Source organism: Odocoileus virginianus, chromosome 17 (genome assembly GCF_023699985.2).
Source record: "Odocoileus virginianus isolate 20LAN1187 ecotype Illinois chromosome 17, Ovbor_1.2, whole genome shotgun sequence".
In the NCBI taxonomy this organism is placed as follows: Eukaryota; Metazoa; Chordata; class Mammalia; order Artiodactyla; family Cervidae; genus Odocoileus; species Odocoileus virginianus.
This window is the reverse complement of record NC_069690.1, coordinates 39,899,808-39,920,476: the sequence shown is the minus strand read 5'-3', so window position 1 is coordinate 39,920,476 and position 20,669 is coordinate 39,899,808. Positions and strand designations below refer to the sequence as shown.

The following is a 20,669-nucleotide window of genomic DNA, read 5'->3' as shown; positions in this document are numbered from 1 at the left end:
TGCTTTTGCTTTGACATTTACTGGAAATGGAGATTAGCCTTCAGGTGTTACTCTGGTAAACTTGGATTTTCCCTAAGAGACCACCCCTCTCGGGGAGCTGACGAGTGTGGTTTCTGATTTAGGCCCCTCACTTGGACTGTAGTGAATTCACTAGGAAACCATCATGGGGAGTCCCAGAGGACATCGGCCAGACTCCCCCGACACAGCACACCCCAGCTTCGCCACAGACTTTGCATCTAATGTCCTGTGCACAGTCTCACTGTGAACAAATTCCCACTTTCCTTCCAACCCCCTCCACAGTTTTCCTTGGCCAAACTGCGCTTTATAAATCTTCAGAGCATCCCACTGTTTTCAGAACATTACAGATGGGGTACAACAGCCCCCACCATCCTGATGCCCTGAATGCTGGCACTCCCAACCATGGGACCTTCCCCAATCAGGCAGTTCCCGTCCACTCACGCCTCTGCCTGTGAGCTCCCCTCCTCCTTTCCTCTGGTTCCTTCCTCTTTCCCCTTCCTCTCTTCTTTATTGGGTGATGCTTTATTCATTCTCTAAAACCCAACTCGAGTATTATTCTGTCCCTTTTTCCCTTCTGGTGGCTGCACCCTTTGTCCTTCAGAAAGAATTGTACAATGGAGATTCACACAGGGAACTCTAGTTAATTATCGACACATTTCATCCCCTTGCTTCCCCAGGGTTAGAACCATGTCCTGTTGGCCTTGGTGGCCTGATGCCCAGCATGGTAGCATGCCCAGTGGGTGCGTGCTTAGTCGCTTCAGTCACATCTGACTCTGTCCGACTATAAGTGCTTAAATGTATCTTTGTTGAAATCTGAACAAACATTGACAATGGTTACATTCAGTGATTCAAGTAAAAAACCATTTCATTTCCCATTTCTCCTTTGACTACCTCAAAAAAGAAATCTAAAGAAGCCTAATGTCTGTATAGTCAAAGCTATGGTTTTTCCAGTAGTCATGTATGGATGTAAGAGTTGGACCATAAAAAAGACTGAGCACCAGGAATTGATGCTTTTGAATTGTGGTGCTAGAGAAGACTCTTGAGTCTCTTGGACAGCAGGGAGATCAAACCAGTCAATCCTAAAGGAAATCAACCCTGACGATTCATTGGAAGGACTGATGCTGAAGCTGAAGCTCCAGTCCTTTGGCCACTTGATGTGAAGAGCCGACTCATTGGAAAAGCCCCTGATGCTGGGAAAGATTGAAGGTAAAAGGAGAAGGGGTCGGCAGAGGATGAGATGGTTAGATAGCATCACCGACTCAATGGACATGAATTTGAGCAAACTCAGGGAGATAGTGAAGGACAGGGAAGCCGGGCGTGCTGCAGTCCATGGGGTCCCAAGGAATCAGACATGACTTAGCAACTGAACAACAACAGAAGAAGGCTAAAGGGACTTCCCTGGCCATCCAGTGGTTAAGACTCTGCACTCCCAGTGCAGGTGGCATGGGTTCTATCCCTGGTCAGGATAAGATCCTGCATGCCTCATGGTATGGTTAAAAAAAACAAAGAAGCCCAAAGATCCTGAGTGAATGATCACTCTGGCTGCACAGGCTAAGCTGGGACACAGGGCCAAAGGGCAATGCTGACACACTAGCCCGAGTATTTCCTTTCCAGATGAGACCTGCACTGCTGGGATCAACAATCAGGCCAAGGTTGCAGGAGGGAGGGGATGGGACAGAAGCGCTTCAGAGTAGGTGGATGGTGGCAGGTCTATAACCCTGTTCCCCATGCTGGGTTTTCCCTGAAACAGGCAGGAGGGGCCCAGAGCCTGGGATGGCATGCAGTGGGAAGGTTTAAAGCATAGACTAGATGTTGGACTCTAAGTAGTAGTAGTAGTAGCGTCGCTCAGTCGTGTCCAACTCTTTGTTACCCCATGGACTGGAGCCTGCCAGGCTCCTCTGTCCATTGGGTTGTTCAGGCAAGAACATTGGAGTGGATCTCCATTCCCTTCTCCAGAGAATATTCCCAATCCAGGGATCAAACTCGGGTCTTCTGCATTGCAGGCAGCCTGCCAGGCTCCTCTGTCCATTGGGTTGTTCAGGCAAGAACATTAGAGTGGATCTCCATTCCCTTCTCCAGAGAATATTCCCAATCCAGGGATCAAACTCGGATCTTCTGCATTGCAGGCAGCCTGCCAGGCTCCTCTGTCCATTGGGTTGTTCAGGCAAGAACATTAGAGTGGATCTCCATTCCCTTCTCCAGAGAATATTCCCAATCCAGGGATCAAGCTCAGGGTCTTCTGCATTACCACATTATAGAATTTGACATGTATGTAGGGAAGATGTCTGTGAGGCAGCAGAGCAATGAGTTAAAGTTTTCTTCATTCTGTAACGTGGTATGGTGTTTTATAGTGTGGTTTCTAGAGACAGATTGCTAAGATTTGGAACTGGCAAGTATGGTCCTGAGCAAATTAACTTCTCTGTGCCTCATTTTCCTCACCTGTAAAATGGAAACAGTAATAAAAATCTCACTTAGGATTTTTATGAGGACTAAATGAATTAGCTCATGTAATTTTCCAATACTAGTTCTTTGCATGCGTGCATGCTCAGTCGCTTCAGTCATGTCCAACTCTTTGTGATCCTATGGACTGTAGCACACCAGCTCCTCTGTCCATGGGATTCTCCAGGCAAGAATAATGGAATGGGTTGGCTCGCATTCCCTTCTCCAGGGGATCTTCCCAACCCAGGTATCAAACTCAGGTCTCCAGCATTGCAGGTGGATTCTTTACCCACTGAGCCACCTGGGAAGCCCTTACTAGTTCTTCAGTTCAGTTCAGATCAGTTCAGTCGCTCAGCCGTGTCCGACTCTTTGCGACCCCATGAATCGCGGCACGCCAGGCCTCCCTGTCCTTGGCATATAATAAATGCTCAATGAATGCTAGTTAGTATTTGATATATATTTTTTAAATTTAATTTTTTTGACGGCACTGTCTGACTTGTAGGATCTTAGTTCCATGACCAGGCATTGAACCTATGCCCCCTGCACAAGATCAACCCTAAATTTAAAATCTTGATTTCACATCTTGACAGGAAAAGGGGTAAAGTCACAATGCAAAGGGATGTATGTCAGTAATGGGAGGAACCACTGCAACTGTCTAATGAAGTAACCATACTGACCCTAGATATGCAAGCAGAATCAGTTCTGGTGGCTAGAAGGGATGCTTTCTTGGCCTCAGGGCTCAGGATAACTGGAAAAGGGTTAAGGTATATGCAAAACAGGTGTAATGCAAGGTTTGAATATGCTACATGACCTAAGGCAGGAATGATTAAGGACTAGCGGAGTTCAGGTCTGACTGATCATTTATGGCTGATGAGGGGTGGGCATCAGTGGATTGGGAAGGCTTTATTACTTGGCCTTGAAGTATGTTCAGAATCTGGATATGTAGAGATGGGAGGATTTCTACTCCAGATGAAGCAAAGTTAGGTGAACCAAGACATGTTTGGGAAATTAGTATGTTGGGAATGAGGAGGTCCCAGAAAGAGAGCTGCAAGACATAAGGCTGGGACAATAGCTTGAGTTCAGACTCTGGGTGAGCTTGAGTTTGAACTTCATTCTGAAGGTAATGGGGAGCAATGGGATATTTTCCAGGTGATAAGTGGAAAGAGCTGTACTGTAAGAAGGCTCCTTTGCTTTTGCCAGTGGCCTGTAGGATGGCTCAGGTTGGGGAGTGAAAAGGGGCATAGGCCATAGGCATTAGGACATAGGCATTAGGCAATGAAGGAACCAGCAGGTCTAGGCAGGGGGATTGATGAGTGGCCACCTGAAAAGAAAATCAGACAAGACCTGATGAGGTGTCAAGGATGATTCAAAGGTGGTCAGGCTCAGTGCCTGTAGGATGACAGAGAAGGAAGAGATGCATCTACAAAGCAGAGAAGTCTGGAGGAAGATCAGGTCTGGAAGGAACTCAGATTTGGGGGATGTATGAGGCCTCCCCAGTGGCTCAGTGGTAAAGAATCCACCTGCAATGCAGAAGCCACAGAAGACTCAGGTTCGATCCCTGGGTTGGGAAGATCCCCTGGAGGAGGAAATGGCAACCCACTCCAGTATGCTTGCCTGGAGAATCCCATGGACAGGGGCCTGGTGGGCTATAGTCCATGGGGTCACAAAGAGTCGGACACAAGTGACTTAGCATGCATAGCATGAGGCAGCCAGGTGGGGTCCAAGAGGGTGGCCTAACATCAGACCAATGATGGGAGGAGGAAGAGGAGAAAGGAAAACAGAGCTTGCTGCAGCAACACTGGAAACAGTGTGTGTGTTTCAAGGCAGTTATCTGTCAAGAGCATCAGGTGTAGCCAAAAGACCAACAGAGGAAGGATGAGAAAAGGTCAACCAGCAGACCTGACGGTGGGAAGGTCATGGTGACTTCCCAGTAAAGCAGAGGAGGTTGAAGTTGCACAGAGCTGAGGAGGGAGCAACTCACATCCTGATCTCTGGAATTCAAGGTTGGAAAGATCCCCTGAACTTATACGACACTAGCACCTCCCCTTCTACTTCAAACATACTATGGTGCAGAAAAACTTTAAAATATTCAAAATGAAACAAATCTTTCCTTCCATCCTAAAGAAGGGAGGCACAATAGGCTCTCCTCGGCCTTCTCCCTCTCTCTCCCACTCTCTGGCTGGAGATCAGGCACTGTCAGGACTCATGTTTAGGGAGACAGGCGTTGGCGGGATAGACAGCTGTTTATTTCCTAGCAGAGCCCTGCTGTGTTTTCATAGCTCAGAATAGTTCCTTGGCCCTCTCCAGGCCTGAGGGGAGGGGGAGAAACCTCATTGTTTGTTTTCATGACAATTCTGGGCCTCACCTCTTCCTTTTTCTTTGCATCACGGTTCTCATTTGGGAACTCTCAGAGGGGGTAAGGTGTGGGTTAACAGGGTCCAAGACTACTAATTTCCTAGTTATGTCCTCTAGCTGGGCTCCGGAAGAGGGAAGGACTAATAACTGACTGTACAACGTGGGTGTTTTGGTTGGGATGAAAATTCTGAAAATTAAAGAAAGAGTTGATTAAAGGACTACAGGGCAGAGCCGAGAGAGAAAAATAGTAGGGGGAAGAGAAGAGGGTGAAAGGGACGACCCCCTCCCCCAATCTGAGTCACAGCTGGATGACAGGCTGTCTGTAGGGAGCTGACTTCCACTTGAGAACTGCGAAGTGCTTCTCTGATTCCCCGTGTACCTCAGTTCTTGGCTGAGTCCTGGCAGCACCCAGGTTTGGAAGGTACCCAGAGATGGAAGGAAGAACTGACTTCATTGAACAATCTTTCAAACTCTGAAATTTTTGTTAACTATGTGGATACATTACTTTTGAAAATATTTTAATTAAAAAGATATGCAGATACTATTGTATATAAAATAAACAACGTGGACCTACTGTATAGTACTGGGAACCATATTCAATACCTTTTAATAACCTATGGAGGTGGAGGTTTAGTCGCTAAGTCGTGTCCAACTCTTGCAACCCCATGGACTGTAGCCTGCCAGGTTCCTCTGTCTATGAGAATCTCCAGGCAAGTATACTGGGAGATAATCTGAAAAAAAAAGTACACACATAAATATATTTATAACAGAATCACTTTGCTGTATACCCAAAATGCTGTAAATCAACCATTCTTCAATGTAAAAAATTCCCCCAAAAAGATATGAACACATTTATCTTTTTCCTTCTGGTAATAATGAATTATTTGCTTCTATCAAATAAAAGTCAGGCACCACATCATCGGAGCTACTTTCAAACAAGCACCCAAAACTCAGAGAATGTTAAAACTGAAAGGTGGGTATCAAGTCTCACTTTACAACTGACAAGAGTGAAACCCAGAGAACTCTAGTTACTTGGCCGAGGCCATACAGCTTTTTAATCATTCTCTTTTTTTTTTTCCTTTTAATATTAGTGATGGCAATGGGGGAAGGACAGTCTCCTGGATTGCCTGCTATAAGCTTGAGAATGTTTCTGAGTCTTCTTAGGAAAACCAAGATACTCTTTCTGCCCCATACCCACCTCCTACCCCCCATCCCCTGCCTCACTTCACTCCCCATCAGGCTTAGCTAGGGCTGCGCAACTGATGTCTCTTCAATTTCCTCCCTTCCTTTAGTTCTTCCAAAGAATTCATGAGTTGAAACAAGGAGGAATTCAGGTCAGGGTTGGATCCTTAGCTGGAGTCACCCTTCCCTTCTCCCCTCAGCCAGCCTCTCTTTGTCTCTGGAGTATAGACCAAGACAAAGAAAATGAACTTTTTCCAAATAGTCCCAACCACTTTTTTAGAGCTTTCCTTCCTTTGCTTCAGCCTCTGCCATGCAGCGTCAACAAAGTTTAACTCCTGGCAAGAAGGACAGAATTCGACAGATAGAATGTGTCCTGGTTGCTAGGGTGGTTTGGCACCGCCAAGGGGCTGATGGAGAATGGGAGAAGTGTCTACCCTCTGGTGGTGAGGGAACTAGTTGACCTTTTTTGAAAACAGGTTAATCTCTGGAGGGAACAACAGCTTCTTTGGGAGGGGGAGGGGGTTTAAGAAAGAGGGAGGAGAGGAAAAAAATGGTCAGTCTGTACTCCCCATAACGGCTTGGATTGTTAGGGGAAACACTGACTGAAACCGCCCACCCTGGCCAGGCATGATAGTAACCATTTGCATGAATAATTTTATAACAGGAAGTCTTGGTAAGAAACACAGAACAACAAGCCACCACCAACCAAAAGAATTTGGGAAAGGTCAAAGGGGGACACCACGTGTCTACCAACCTCCCGAATCCTCCTTGCTGGAATCCATCTTGGATGTGCAATGCGTGTGCCATCAGGAAAGATCCTTTGTCAGAATGATTGGCCAGAGACAACCCAGAAACGAATCCCATTACCATAAAACCCCCGAGACTGTGAGCCACGTGGCAGAGCTGTTCTCTTGGGTCCCCTTGCCCTGTTGCTCTCCACCTGGGTGCCTCTGCCCAGTAAAGTCTCTTGCTTCGTCAGCACATTTGTCTCCTTGGACAACTCACTTCCGAGTGTTAGACAAGAGCCTGCTCCTGCAACAGGATGATTCATTTGATTTTCGTAGAAGGCAGATGCTGGGGTGACAAGAGGTAGGTAATGAGCCAAAGATTCTTAACTGTTTACCGCGAAGCGAGTGTCCTGCAGCATTTTTCTGTGGACAAAATGTCCAGCTCATCCTGAGATATGAACCACGCTCCCCCAACCTGGTCAACAGATGCACAGTTCAAGGTCCTGCAGCTGAACTTTCCCACCGTGCTGGAGATAAGTCAGCCATTTTCACTGGCTAACAATGATTAACCCACCTCTCCCTCCACCTGCTTTTACCAACATATTTTTGTAAAAAAAAAAAAAAAATGATCTGGGTCACTCACATCAAAGGTAACAGCAGCTGATCCAGCCAATTTCTGTCTGCCCCTCAACCCCAACCCCACCCCCACCGCACGCCCCCACCGCTGATCACTTTGATAGGAAAAAAAGCACCTGAAAAGAAATTTGGTGGAGTGGGAGGAGAGTTCTTGTTTTATTTTATTTTGGCTACACTGGGTCTTCACTGCTGCACACGAGCTTTCTCTAGCACAGGCTTAATTGCCCTGAGGCATGTAGAATTTTAGTTCCCCCACCAGGGATCGAACCTGCATCCCCTGCATTGGAAGGTGAAATCCTAACCACTGAACCACCAGGGAAGTCCCAAGAAATTAAAAAAAAAAAAAAATTGTACATCTTGCAGTTACAGCTGTCACCCTTCAGAGACATCTACGTTGTTACTAAAAGCCTTGGACTGAAGCTGGATTTGGCCTCCCTGCTACTATGTGCAGACAAAATCCACTCTAGTGATCATAGCTGAGCAGAAAGGCAGCTCCTCTCTCAATAGGACTCAGAGCCCCAGCCGCAAGAGAGGATTTGGCTGTAGGTAAACTCACAATCTTTTTTTGTTAATAAATGCAATTTTTGCATGAGGTGCATGGTCAATTATGGCTCCTTCCCTTTTGCTTTCCCGTCAGCAAAGAAGCTTGTCTGAGTGAATGAGTCAAACTTGCTCTGGGAAGAAGTTGCCAGATACACTGAAACCAGCTGCTCTTAGTTAACAGCAGACCAGACTGTACTTTCTGGAACCTTGCCTTCATGTTCTTCCCAAACCAAGATCTCCAAGCCTCTGAATTTCTGTTTGTGCAGAGAGTGCCTGGGGAGTGTCCAGCTAATGTGCCTGGGAGGGACCTGTATAATTTTCCATCTTCACTGTTTCCCAGACTCAGCAATTCTTGCCCCAGAGAACATTAAGAAGACTTGAGTTACTAAACTAAAACTTGTCATATTATTTAGCTAATCTAAATCTTGTCGTATTATTTGTATGACTTTGAAGCTCCTTAATAAATTAACATTTGTGTTCCAAAAAAACAAAAACTCTTGAGCCATCTCTTCCAAGGACAAAATAATAGGGAACTCACTGACATTTGTATAAATGGATTCTGTTTTCATCAAAGGATCCCCCACTGGACGTAGTTAAGTAAATGGCTTCCCTGCCCCATTAGAGAGGGTGTGGAGATCCCTGAGGACAACCGGGATTTAACTTTGAATTCCTCAGAGAGCCAGGCATGGTGCTTTGCTCAAGAAATGTTTGTTGAATTAAACTGGAGAACTTCTTGAAAGATGCCAGAAGCTGGAGGGAGATGATGGAATCCTCTCTCTGGAGATAGTTCTTTAAATGAGAGAATTCTCACCGAAACCTCCAGCCACTCAAATGCTTCTTCCGCTGTATTCACCACAAATAGTCACAAGTCCCTGGAGGGTTTGAAAGCTCCCAATTTTTCTCTTCAGTCAGCTTTCTAGCAGGCTCAAGTTCCTGGTTGGGGGGTGGGGGGGCTCACCTTTTTCTGCACCTGATAAAAATTTGCTGAAGGCAGCAGGTAGGGGCTGGAAGTTAGAAAAGTAGAGACCAGCAAATAGTCTCATGATGTAGGCAATTCTCCAGACAAGAGAGTCCCCCTGCCAGGCAGGCAACCTGTTAGAAAGACTCCCCACCTGCCCTGTGTGCCCAGAGGGATATCAGCTCTATCTGCCCTCCTTATCAACAGGCTCATGCTCCCTGAGTTTCCCCCAGAAGATAGGGCTCTCCCTTGGCTCCCCATATGCTGAGCACGTGATGGCACCCCGCCCAACTCAGGTACTCTGACTCCTAGCAGCCAGTGGAGGGGGGAGACCCGGATAGTGCCTCTGAATATGTTGTCAGAGCATCTGCCCAACTTGCCCTTGTCTCACCTCTGACCATAGAGACTTCAGTCCTGAGGGATCATCGCAATAGATACTCAGTATTTTCTAGGAAGGCTTATCTGGTTAGAGAGAGGGGGTCACCTCTTCCGTGGGGCCCACTCCCTGTGACCTGGCAGTCCTCATAGTGCAGAACACCCTCCCCCTCAACACCACAAATGAAGGACATTCTTCATTTGCAGCCCACTCACAGCCACCAACACCACCATCACCCCAGCTCTCCCAGCAAGGAGTGGCAGGATAAGGATGCCTGGGCCAGCAGAGACAGTAGGGTCAAAGGCAGTTAAATTCTGCGAGGAGCCCAGAGGGGTGGGAATGAGACTCCAGATCATACCTCCTGGATGAGATTTTAATCATTTCCAGCGTGGAATGTGGTCAACCTTTGCTACAAACTCATTTGCTCTGAGTTTCTTTTCCCTGTCCCTGAACTACCCCTTACAAAGCAATTGTGGACTTGTTAAGGGAGAATTCAGGTGGCTTTTAACAAGGTTTATTCCCACTGGTTCTTATCCTTGAAACTACATCAGTCTGTCATCTGACTCAGACCCTGCCCTCTTCACAGTCCTAGGTCATCTGAATGTGAGGTTTTGGTCTCTGTGCTGATGCAGGATGGTTCCTGCTTGTAGGAGTGAGCAGGCAGCATCGCTTCTCATAACTTGGTGTTTCTTACTTTATTTCTTGTCTACATCCATGGCTATAATAGTACTGTATTGACTTCTTGGTGATTATACTTATCTATCTATCTGCATATCTCCAAGTACGAATGAAAGAAAACTCAAAGTACAAAGCCCTTTCCAGAGTCCCCAGTCCCCAGTTTACTTGTGATTTTATTTAGAACTACTTATTCATCGTATGGGCTTCCCAGATAGCTCAGCAGTAAAGAATCCACCTGCCAATGCAGGAGACTCGGGTTCAGTCCCTGGGTTGGGAAGATCCCCTGGAGAAGGAAATGGCAACCCCCTCCAGTATTCTTGCCTGGGAAATCCCACGGAAGGAAGAGCCTGATGGGCTACAGTCCATGGGGTCACAAAGAGTCAGAGACGACTTAGTGACTAAACAGCAGCAGCAGAAATTCATCATATTGTTTTTGACTGACCCACGAAGCACACACATATGCACTCTATTGCTTATACTTACCTGTTAAAACCCCAAAGGTCCTCGCTTTAAGGACATTAAATGAATTAATCAGTGCATTCAAAGATGATTCTTTTCTGAACCTGAGAGATACAGAACCAATACTGGAAAGAGGGCTTGATCTCCCAAATCAGAGGCATTTTCCAGATTCTAGAGCAATTCAGAAATGTCCAGCAATGTGACTGTCCCCACTACAATAGAACTTATTATATTTTAAAATTTAACTATTTAAAAGTTGAATTGCTAGAGCGCCAAGACTTTTCTTTGTTCCCAAATAAGTGCAATTGCAGACTTAGGAAGTCAGACATCTTTGCAAGAACCATGGCAGATTTAGACTCTGTCCTATGTCTCTGGCCAGGTTTCAGAACCAGGAGGGCAACCCCTTGTACTGTCAAGCAGCAATGCCAAAGTTAATAATTGGCTGTGCCAGCCCATGACCGATCAGGCTGTTTTTGTGTGCCTGTTTTTCTATTTTACGTAAATCACGCTGAACATGTTTGCATCAACCTACTGGTGATGCACCTTTGATCAATAGATTTTAGACAAAAGTGGTTTTTGAGTCCAAAGATCAGGGCTGGGTTGGCCTGCAGACTGGATACAGGGTGTATAAAACAGAGAGGCAAGGCACAGGCTGATAGCAAAGCAATCGCCACCCAGTCTGAAATAACTGCAAAGGCACAGCCAAAGGCTTCCTGAGTGAGGATGGAGAAGGGAATGAACGTTCTACATGACTTTGGGATCCAGTCAACACACTACCTCCAGGTGAATTACCAGAACTCCCAGGATTGGTTCATCTTGGTGTCCGTGATTGCAGATCTCAGGAATGCCTTTTATGTCCTCTTCCCCATCTGGTTCCATCTTCGAGAAGCTGTGGGCATCAAACTCCTCTGGGTAGCTGTGATTGGAGACTGGCTCAACCTCGTCTTTAAGTGGTGAGTAAGAGCCGGACAAAGAGGAAATCAGCAAGGAAAGAGGCTGGCATTGTCTTTGGAAAGGTCTGTCCATCGGAAGTTGCTTTTTCATGCTATTCATGCAATCATAGTTTACTTCCCTCCTGTCTCTGGATCCTCTATAGAAAGAGGAAAGACAGAGAAAACCCTGTCAGTGAGTGAAGATACAGGAAAGGCAATTTCATATGGATGGAAGGCCAGCTAGACCTAGTGAATTATAGGCTATCAGCAAAGAAATGCCATTTTTCTGTTTGCTTGTTTTTGTATTTTTTGTTTGTCTTTACTGCTGCTCTGGGTCTTGGTGGCTGTGTGCAGGGTTTCCCGAGTTGAAGAGAGCAGGGGCTACTCTCCAGTTGGGGTGCACGGGCTTCTTGTCGTAGTGGCATCCCTTATTGCGGTGCACGGGCTCTAGAGCTCAGGCTTCAGCAATTCTGGCGCATGGGTTTAGTTGCTTCGCAGCATGTGGGATCGTCCTGGAGCAGGGATCAAACCCGTGTCCCCTGCATTGGCAGGTGAATTCTTAACCAGTGGACTAACAGGGAAGTCTGAAACTGAAGCAGCATAGGTGACACATAGATAGGTGTGTGAAGGGAGAAAGATGAGGTATGAAGAATGGAGACAGGCAATTTCAAAACCTGTTGTGTGAGGTCATGAAAAGCAATTCAGAGACCTCTCTTGTTCAGCCAGCTTTATGTCTTGGGCAACTCAGAGCAACTCTCTGAGTTTCTGTTTTATAATCTGTAAACTTAGATTATCTCTGGGATCTTAATAATTACTATAGTTATCAACAATTTTTGATCCTGTAGTATGTGCCAGGCCACGTGCTAAGCACTTTTTTATAGGGTGTTACTACTATATTACAGATGAAGAGACTAAGGCACTGAGTTAAGTGACTACAAAAACATAGGTAGTAAATGTCAGAGACAGGATTCAAGCCCAGGCAGGCTGACTTCATAGGCAAGGCTCTTAAGAATTATGTTATATCCAGTGCTAAGAAACTAACTTTCAAAAGGTAAAGAAGCCCCAATTTTAGTATTTGCCAATTTCTAACTGTGTCTGTTATCCCGTTATGACCATTTTCAAGCTATCAATGGGTCTGGCTTGCAAAAACCCTGAATATTTTACAACTGTTAGCCAGTACCAGTTGACTCCAGCACATCACTATTTTGGTCTCTATTTCTTCATGTAGAAAATGAACAGTTTGGACCAGCTGCCCTCAGAGACTTTTACCATCCCTGAAATTACCTGTGTTCACTGTCAGGTGATTCTTAAGATCTCGTCTAGCTTTAATTTTCTTTGGCCATAAACAAGAAAAGTCTTGAACATTGTTATTGGGGCTCAGAAGCCCAAGGCATATTGATGGGATCCTGAAATTTCTGTTGAAAAACCTACCAAGTTTTGTCTATAACTTCCAGTATTCAATAGCATGACCCTAAAAGACAAAAAGATAAAGGGTTATTCCAAATATCTGATTTCATATAAAGAACCATGGATTTTTCTCTAACTTGGTAGAGGTCAGAGTTAGTGGCTGTGGCCAGTTTTAGTGAGAAGTCACTATTCCTCCACTGCAGAGCAAAAGAAGCATCCTGACTGACCCTTCACACCTGTTTCCACAATGAAAAACATGCTTTTAAAGGGGAAGTGGTTTGTCTGAGATATTCTGTTTCAAAGCCAGAGGATACAAAACAAGCAAATAGTAGCTATGTATGTCCTTACAGAAAGTGATTCTGATGGAAACGGAGACCACATCTCCTGGGAGGCTTGAGGAGACTTGAGGCTGGGGCTCAGTCTCTGAGATCCAGAAGAAACCCAAGACTTTGGAGGCCTGAAGAAACGATCAGTAGGATATGCAACCCAAGTCACAAACTGTAATCCCTAGGCATCCTTCTAGGGCAAATTCTTCTCAGGGGTAAAAAAGAAGAAGTTACATAGCTGCTATCAATCTGCCTGCCAATGCAGGAGCCTTAGGAGACCTGGGTTCTATCCTTAGGTCAGGAAGATCTCCTGGAGGAGGAAATGGAAACCCACTTCGCTCTTCTTGCCTGGGATATCCTATGGAAAGAGGAGCCTGGCGGGCTACAGTCCATGGAGTCACAAGAGTTGGACACGACTAAGCAACTAAACCACCAGCAGCTGCTGTTAATATGGTTTTGAGGATATGGGATTTATTTATTTACATTTCAATAAATAATACCTCCAAAGGCAAAATTCACAAGTTCTATAAAGAATGCTCCATAAATGTCTCCTTCCCCTGCTTTTCCCTAACAGCCCAGTTCCCCTTCTTGGAGGGGCTCGTGTTCTGTGTTGGATCTCATGGATCTTCTACCCAAGCTACTCTCTCTTCTTGAAGGTGTGGCATCAGGCCAAAGCATTCCTTCAGTAACTCCAGACCCTGGTTCTGCTTTTTCACAGGGTTCTCTTTGGACAGCGCCCATACTGGTGGGTTCTGGACACTGACTACTACAGCAATACCTCAGTGCCGCTGATAAAGCAGTTCCCGGTCACCTGTGAGACTGGCCCAGGTAAGAGGCTCAGCCCTCATCCAGACAGAAGCTGGGTGGACCGTGCTCATTGTGGACATCTGGTAACATTCGTGCTGGATGAAGCTGTCTTTGAAGGGGACATGAGCAGAGCCACTCCTTCAAGCTCTGGTAATGGCCTTGGATTTGGTACAACTCCATCTGAATTCACTTCAGCAAGGCCTTCCAGAATAGCCTGTGACTGCCACTTTGGAATCTGACTGTTTCCAGAACGGAAATTGCTAGTTCAGAGAGGCAAGGGCTCCCTCACAGAAAAACAGCTCATGAGAGTAACTGTGCTGTGGCCCTTTGTCCAGGAAGGGAACATGGTAGAGGCCTGAGCCCCTCGTCATCCTTCCCAGAAGCCTGGCCGGGGAGCTGTGTCCTCCCCAGCTGACTGTTCAGTCCCACACCCTGTCTGTACTTTACTAGTTACACCCAGACGGGCATTGTTCAGCCAAATGAGAGATTTCATTTTTCAGTAAGAAAAGGCAATATTCAACCCCTCCACTCCCCTACAGGTGTTAGTGTCCCTAAACTCAGGGGCCCCATCCCTGACTCCCAGACTAGGGCGTTGCCCTTAGTTATTTGTTTTCACAAAACCTTGATTCACTTTAGAGTATATTCATTCATTCAGACTTTGTTTATCTAGTATCTGTACCAAACATTGTTCTAGGCACTTGAGATGCCTCCATGAATAAACCAAAGATCCCTACTGTTGGGAATTCCCTGGTGGTTCAATGGTTTAGCACCTCACTCGGCACTTTCACTGTGCATGGGTGCTCAGTTGCTTGGTCATGTCCAGCTCTTTGCAATCAACTCTTTGGACTGTAGCCCGCCAGGCTCCTCTGTCCATGAAATTTTCCAGGCAAGAATACTGGAATGAGTTGCCTTTTCCTCCTCCAGGGGATCTTCCCAACCCAGGAATCAAACCCGAGTCTCCTTCGGCTCCTGCATTGGCAGGCAGACTCTTTACCATTGAGCCATCGGGGAAGCCCTCCTGTCGTGGCTCAGGTTCAGTCCCTGGAACTAAGATCCCGCAAGCTGCGTGGTACAGCTGGAAAAAAAAGGCTCCTACCCTTGTGGAGCTTGTATTTGAATGAGATGTGTGTGTGTGTGTGTGAGAGAGAGAGATAAAAAATCATAATACACAAGTAAAATATTTAGGATAATAGAAGAAAGAGGAGGAGGAGGAAGAAAGGCAAGGGTTTATGTGGGGTTCCCTGGAAAGCAGACTCAGATGGAGATCAGCATGCAGGAGGTGCTATACTCGAGAGCAGTACTTGTGGAAGGAAGAGATGGAAGCCACCTGGGCAGAAGTCTAATTGCCATTCAATCTCAGCTAACCCCATAGGAGCTCTGACTTGATTCAAGGGGACCAGGCCTTATACCCCAATAGAGATGAGTGATTGGATGCAGGGGCCCCCCAGGGAAAGGGTACTTCTGATCAAGAAGGCTCTCATCAGCCCAAGGCAATGTCCAGTGAAGTCTGAGCACTGACGGCCACCTGTAATCACACTCTCAACAATAGAAAGGAAAAATAAACTCTTTAGTCCAGAAAAGGATCTGGTGGCACAGGGCCCTCCACCTTTCAGGGAAAGGAGACCAGGAACAGCAATTGGATGCAGTGTTAAATAGAGTGGTCAGGATAGGACTCACTGAGAAGGAGAAATCTGTGCAAAAACTTGAAGGAGGCAAGATAATTAGCCAATAAATCCTGGAGGAAGAGGTGTCTGGATAGAAAGACCAATGTCACAGACACTGAGGAGGCAGTGTGTTTAAAGGAGAGCAATGAGGCCAGCATGGCCAGAGCTGAGCGAGCAAAGAGAGTAGAAGAGAGGTAATGGAAGGAAGATCGATTTGCAATTATATACCCAGCAGGCTGATTCTCTGTGTAATCTGTAGACTGTATACAGACTGTATAATCTCAAGGGCTGAGGCTTTCTCTGACTGTGCCACCCACTGTTCTCCCAGAGCCTAGCACATTGCTGGGCATGTAGTAGGAGCTTAATAGATATGTGTTACATAGATAACTAAATAGGTAAATGAATGGATGGCAAGATGGGTAGATGGGTGGAAGGATGGATGGGTGGATAGATAATTGAATGAACAGATGAAAAGATAGATGGCTGGCTGGCTGGATGTAAAGATGCATAGATGGCTGGCTGGCTGGATGGATGGATGAAAAGATGGAAGGAAGGATGAATGCATGGATGGATGGATAGATGATGCCCCCTAGCAATCTCCCAGATGAAGATTTTTTGGCTTTGGTTCATTCATTCATCTCTTTCCTATTCTTTAGGGAGTCCCTCTGGCCATGCCATGGGTACAGCAGGTGTATACTATGTGATGGTTACATCCACCCTCTCTATATTTCGGGGAAAGAAAAAGCCAACCTATGGATTTCGGTAAGAACTCAGCTCTGGGTTGTGGGTGGTGGATGGCAGGAGGTGGCTCTCTCTGTAGCAGACATACCACTTGCTCTTCCTCCATGCCCCTTGCCCACCTCATGCCTTGGGTTGGTACTGATAAGAGTTGTGGCAGTTCTGCTGGGAGTGAACATTAGGGTCACAGAATGTTAGGGATAGACGGGACCCACATGGGCAACATGTAATTTTAGAGATCAGGAACAAGGCCTAACATAACAGAGGGCTTTCTCAAGATCAGCTAGTGAGGAAGAAGCAGGCTGTAAATAAAAGCCCATTTCCATACCAAACATTGCCATGCCCCATCCAGGTTAAAATAAATAAACAAGCAGAAGACATTACTTTTACGGGGAATTCTGAGTATGCAGCCACTGAGTGAATCTTTCATTATGAAACATAAAATAGGGAGGTTGAAATTCACATACACAGGGGTTCACCACTTGCCACGGCTATCTTTGAGATTTTGAACACAGTCTTCAATTTACAAAAAATTCCACTAATGTAACTTGAGTTTGCCAGGCTCCAGTGTTCCTGCTGAGGCAATTCTCTTTGGTGAAGGATCTATATCTGGATTTTCTTATGACTGCCTCTTCCATCGCAGGTGCTTGAATGTCATGTTGTGGTTGGGATTCTGGGTCGTGCAACTGAATGTCTGCCTGTCACGGATCTACCTTGCTGCTCATTTTCCCCATCAAGTTGTTGCTGGAGTCTTGTCAGGTACCAACTGCTCTGGTTCCCTCCCTCCAACCCCCACCTACACCATTCCTTCCTAATCAGGACAAAATGCAGCATTCCAGCCATGTTCTGTGTATAACCAACACTGTTAGTATTTCAGCGGGTTGGAAGTCAAGGGTGGGCAATTTAAAGGACTCATTTGTATGGGAGTGCCGGATCTACACAATTAAGTGTGCTTCAGAAAAATGACAAGACAGCAAACTTACCCAGTTGACTTTGCCTAAAATCTCTGAGATATTTTTACATTCTTTATTTCTTACAGCTCTTCAATTGAAAGTGGGCCCTAGGTTAGGGTTAAGAAAATCTATCAAATTTAACAAATTAACACAATGTTCTTGGAAAGCTCTTTATTTAAATAAATTCATTTGCAAATCTAATAGATACCCACAGCTGGTCTTTATTATAGGTTCTGTGTTTCAAATATGTTGTTTTCTTAGATCCAGCTAATAACGGGCAGAAAAGACTTAGGTAAGTTAAATGTAAGAAGCACTGGAATATAAGACCTTAGGGGAAATGTGGAATTTTCCCCCTAGAGACCTGAAAAAGCAGAGGAGGGCAGCATTCACAGAAGCATGTTGAGAACAAGAAAAATGATGACTTCCTGGCAACTATGAAATTAACACAGCATTATAGCACTGGGTTCCATGTTTGAAGAAGAGCCTGGACGTTCATGTTACATGAAAGATCTGGGAAAGTTTAAGTCAGAAAGAAGAATAACTATCTTTATTTTTTGAGTTCCCAATCTGTTTTGTCTAGTCTTTTCCACCCAGTTTATTATTTTTAAATTGAAGCATAGTTGATGTACAATATCATGTTAGTTTCAGGTGTTCAGCAGAGTGATTCAGTATATATATATTCCTTTTCAGATTCTTTTCCCTTATAGGTTATTATAAAGTACTGAGTAGAGTTCCCTGTACTATATAGTAGGTCCTATATATATATATAGTAGTGTGTATATGTTAATCCCAACCTCCTAATTTATCCCTCACCCCTGAGAATGAAAAAAAAAGTGAATGTGATAGTCACTCAGTTGTATCCGACTCTTTGCGACCCTGTAGACTGCAGCCCACCAGGCTCCTCTGTCCATGGGATTCTCCAGGCAAGAGTACTGGAGTGGGTAGACATTCCCTTCTCCAGGGGATCTTCAAGTGTGTTTAAATGTGTTAACAGAGGCTCTAGAGTTACTTACAAACTCCTGCAAAAAGCATCGAGACCAATCAGTTCAGTTCAGTTGCTCAGTCGTGAGAGATAGGTTTTAGCTCAGCACAAAGAAGTACCTTCTAATATCAAATTCATGCGAAGATGAAACGGGCTGCCTGAGTGGGAGTGAGCTCTCCATCCCTGAGGGTATTCAAACAGAGACAGGAGGACCACCCCTGACCCTCCTCCCAACACAGGAAGTTTGCATGTGGTGGGGAGCAGTAAGTGGCATATCTCTTCCATCTCAAAGAATCTATGACTGAGGACAGGCTGGGAAAAAACCAAAAGACCCTCTAATCTGGCCTCTGTGATTTAACTCCACAATGGTGGGACAGGTGGCAAGTCAACCATTGTTCCAAACTCACCTCTAGCTGACGTGCCTGCATCTTCCCCAGTTCTCATGGTCATTCCTTCTCCCACTCAGGCATTGCGGTTGCTGAGACTTTCCGCCACATCCAGAGCATCTACAATGCCAGTCTCAAGAAGTACTTTCTTATCACCTTCTTCCTGTTCAGTTTCGCCATTGGATTTTACCTGTTGTTAAAGTGGCTGGGGGTCGACCTGCTGTGGACTCTAGAGAAAGCCAAGCGAAGGTGTGAGCGGCCAGAGTGGGTCCACATTGACACCACGCCCTTTGCCAGCCTCCTCAAGAATCTGGGGACCCTCTTTGGCTTGGGTCTGGCTCTCAACTCCAGCATGTACCGGGAGAGCTGCAAGGGCAAACTCAGCAAGTGGCTTCCATTTCGCCTCAGCTGCATCGTGGCCTCCCTCGTCCTCCTGCACCTCTTTGACTCTTTGAAACCCCCCTCACAAATCGAGCTGATCTTCTATGTCCTGTCCTTCTGCAAGAGTGCAGCGGTGCCCCTGGCATCTGTCAGCCTCATCCCCTACTGCCTCGCCCGGGTGCTGGGCCAGCCCAACAAGAAGACTTTGTAAAGGGATATGGAGTCTTCAGAATTGAAAGCCAATGGCTCTGCCAAGGATTGAGGATGGTTAGGGCCTTCTGCCAGCCCGTCGTGAGGCCAGAGGGACTAGAGTCAGCTCAGACGGCTCCCCTTCCCCCTTTGCAATTCTACTTGTATTAGGTGATGCTTTACTGAGAAGCTAGAGAAAGCTTTTATTTGAGAAAGCCTTATTGGAAGGTGGGTCGTTCTGGATTCTTCCTGCGAAGGTGTGCTTTTTTTTTTCTGTCAGTACAAAGGCAAGACTTCTTGGTAGTAATAGCAGTTTAGTTGCTAAGTCATGTCCAACTCTTGCGACCTCATAGACTATATCCCACCAGGCTCCTCTGTCCATGGGATTCTCCAGGCAAGAATACTGGAGCGGGTTGTCATATCCTTCTCCAGGGGATCATCCCCACCCAGGAATCAAACCCCGGTCTCCTGCCTTACAGGCAGATTCTTGACTGACTGAACTATGAGGATAGGGTCAGCTCATAATGCCAGGCTGGGAATCACAAGTGAATTTCCCATTTTTTTTAATGACAACATGTTTAATTTATAAAAGTTACCTTGCAGATACGGAATATGTTTGTGCTAAGAGTAAGGCACCACTAAAAAGTCAATTCTTTCTTAAATCTTATAGCTAACAACTGCATTTTCTACTCATGCTCGTTGTTACCCAGAAAAGGAGAAAGAAGCTGTGAATTTGGTAGGAAAAGAAGGATTGATTAAGGATTTTTTAATATCTTGCATACCCTGAAAATTGTATGTGAAACAATATCTTAATGACTTTGATTATATTCGAAACTTTAGGTAAAAGACTCTCAACAGTGGGGGACAACTTCAAGTACAATTAATCAGTGTTTAGTGGAGTAATTCTGCCTGTGTTTTTCTATTATATATCCATGGTTATTGTATTTACTGAGATTTCTGAATGGCTGTGGTGACCTGGATATTGTACTAGGTCAGAAACTTTGTACAAAGTCAGCTTATCCTCCATAACATTTAATCTTTCTCCTTACTAGCCCAGCTCTGTTTTCCCCATAATTTTCCACTGATTTTACACCCACCCTGCTGGATCCTCAGATGCCTGAAGGCGACTCTGTAGTGGTGCTTTTGTATGTTTCTGTTAAGCTCTTAAATCTTAGGCAAAATGGCAAGGAGAGGGCCAGAATTCCTCTCTCCAGAAGGTCACTCCAATGTTACTTTTGATTCTTGGGGGGTAAATATGACTCCTTTCCATATCTGAAACCAATCAAGAGTACATTCTTGGAGGAAAAGCCAACTCCTCCTTTTTGCCTGTTCTCTCTTCTCAACTGATTCGCAGACTATGTTCTTTTAAAAAAAAATGTTGAAGCCTATTTATTTGAGAGTCCTTGTTTTTTTCTACTAATTATATAGCTCACCATATATCATCATTCACACCAACCATCCTGGTCATAACATCTTTGCAAAGAAAAATATATACGTGCAGTATTTTATTAAAACAACATTTTACTTAAGAA

The 20,669-nt window shown here is 45.4% G+C and overlaps 1 protein-coding gene and 1 long non-coding RNA gene across 2 annotated transcripts; one reads left to right on the top strand and one right to left on the bottom strand.

Annotated features, from left to right (window-relative positions):
* Window positions 1–639: 639 nt before the first annotated feature.
* Window positions 640–7,255, bottom strand: LOC139039126 (uncharacterized). The gene is made up of 3 exons (XR_011492334.1): window positions 6,749–7,255; window positions 5,416–5,543; window positions 640–2,457 (listed from the first exon to the last, which is right to left on the bottom strand). It is a non-coding gene; the product is annotated as an uncharacterized lncRNA (long non-coding RNA).
* A 3,759-nt stretch (window positions 7,256–11,014) lies between these two features.
* G6PC1 (glucose-6-phosphatase catalytic subunit 1) lies at window positions 11,015–20,669 on the top strand. The gene is made up of 5 exons (XM_020888069.2): window positions 11,015–11,325; window positions 13,756–13,865; window positions 16,165–16,270; window positions 16,890–17,005; window positions 18,648–20,669. Exons 1-5 carry the CDS (start codon window positions 11,096–11,098, stop codon window positions 19,157–19,159), a joined length of 1,074 nt encoding a protein of 357 aa, XP_020743728.2. The 5' UTR covers window positions 11,015–11,095; the 3' UTR covers window positions 19,160–20,669.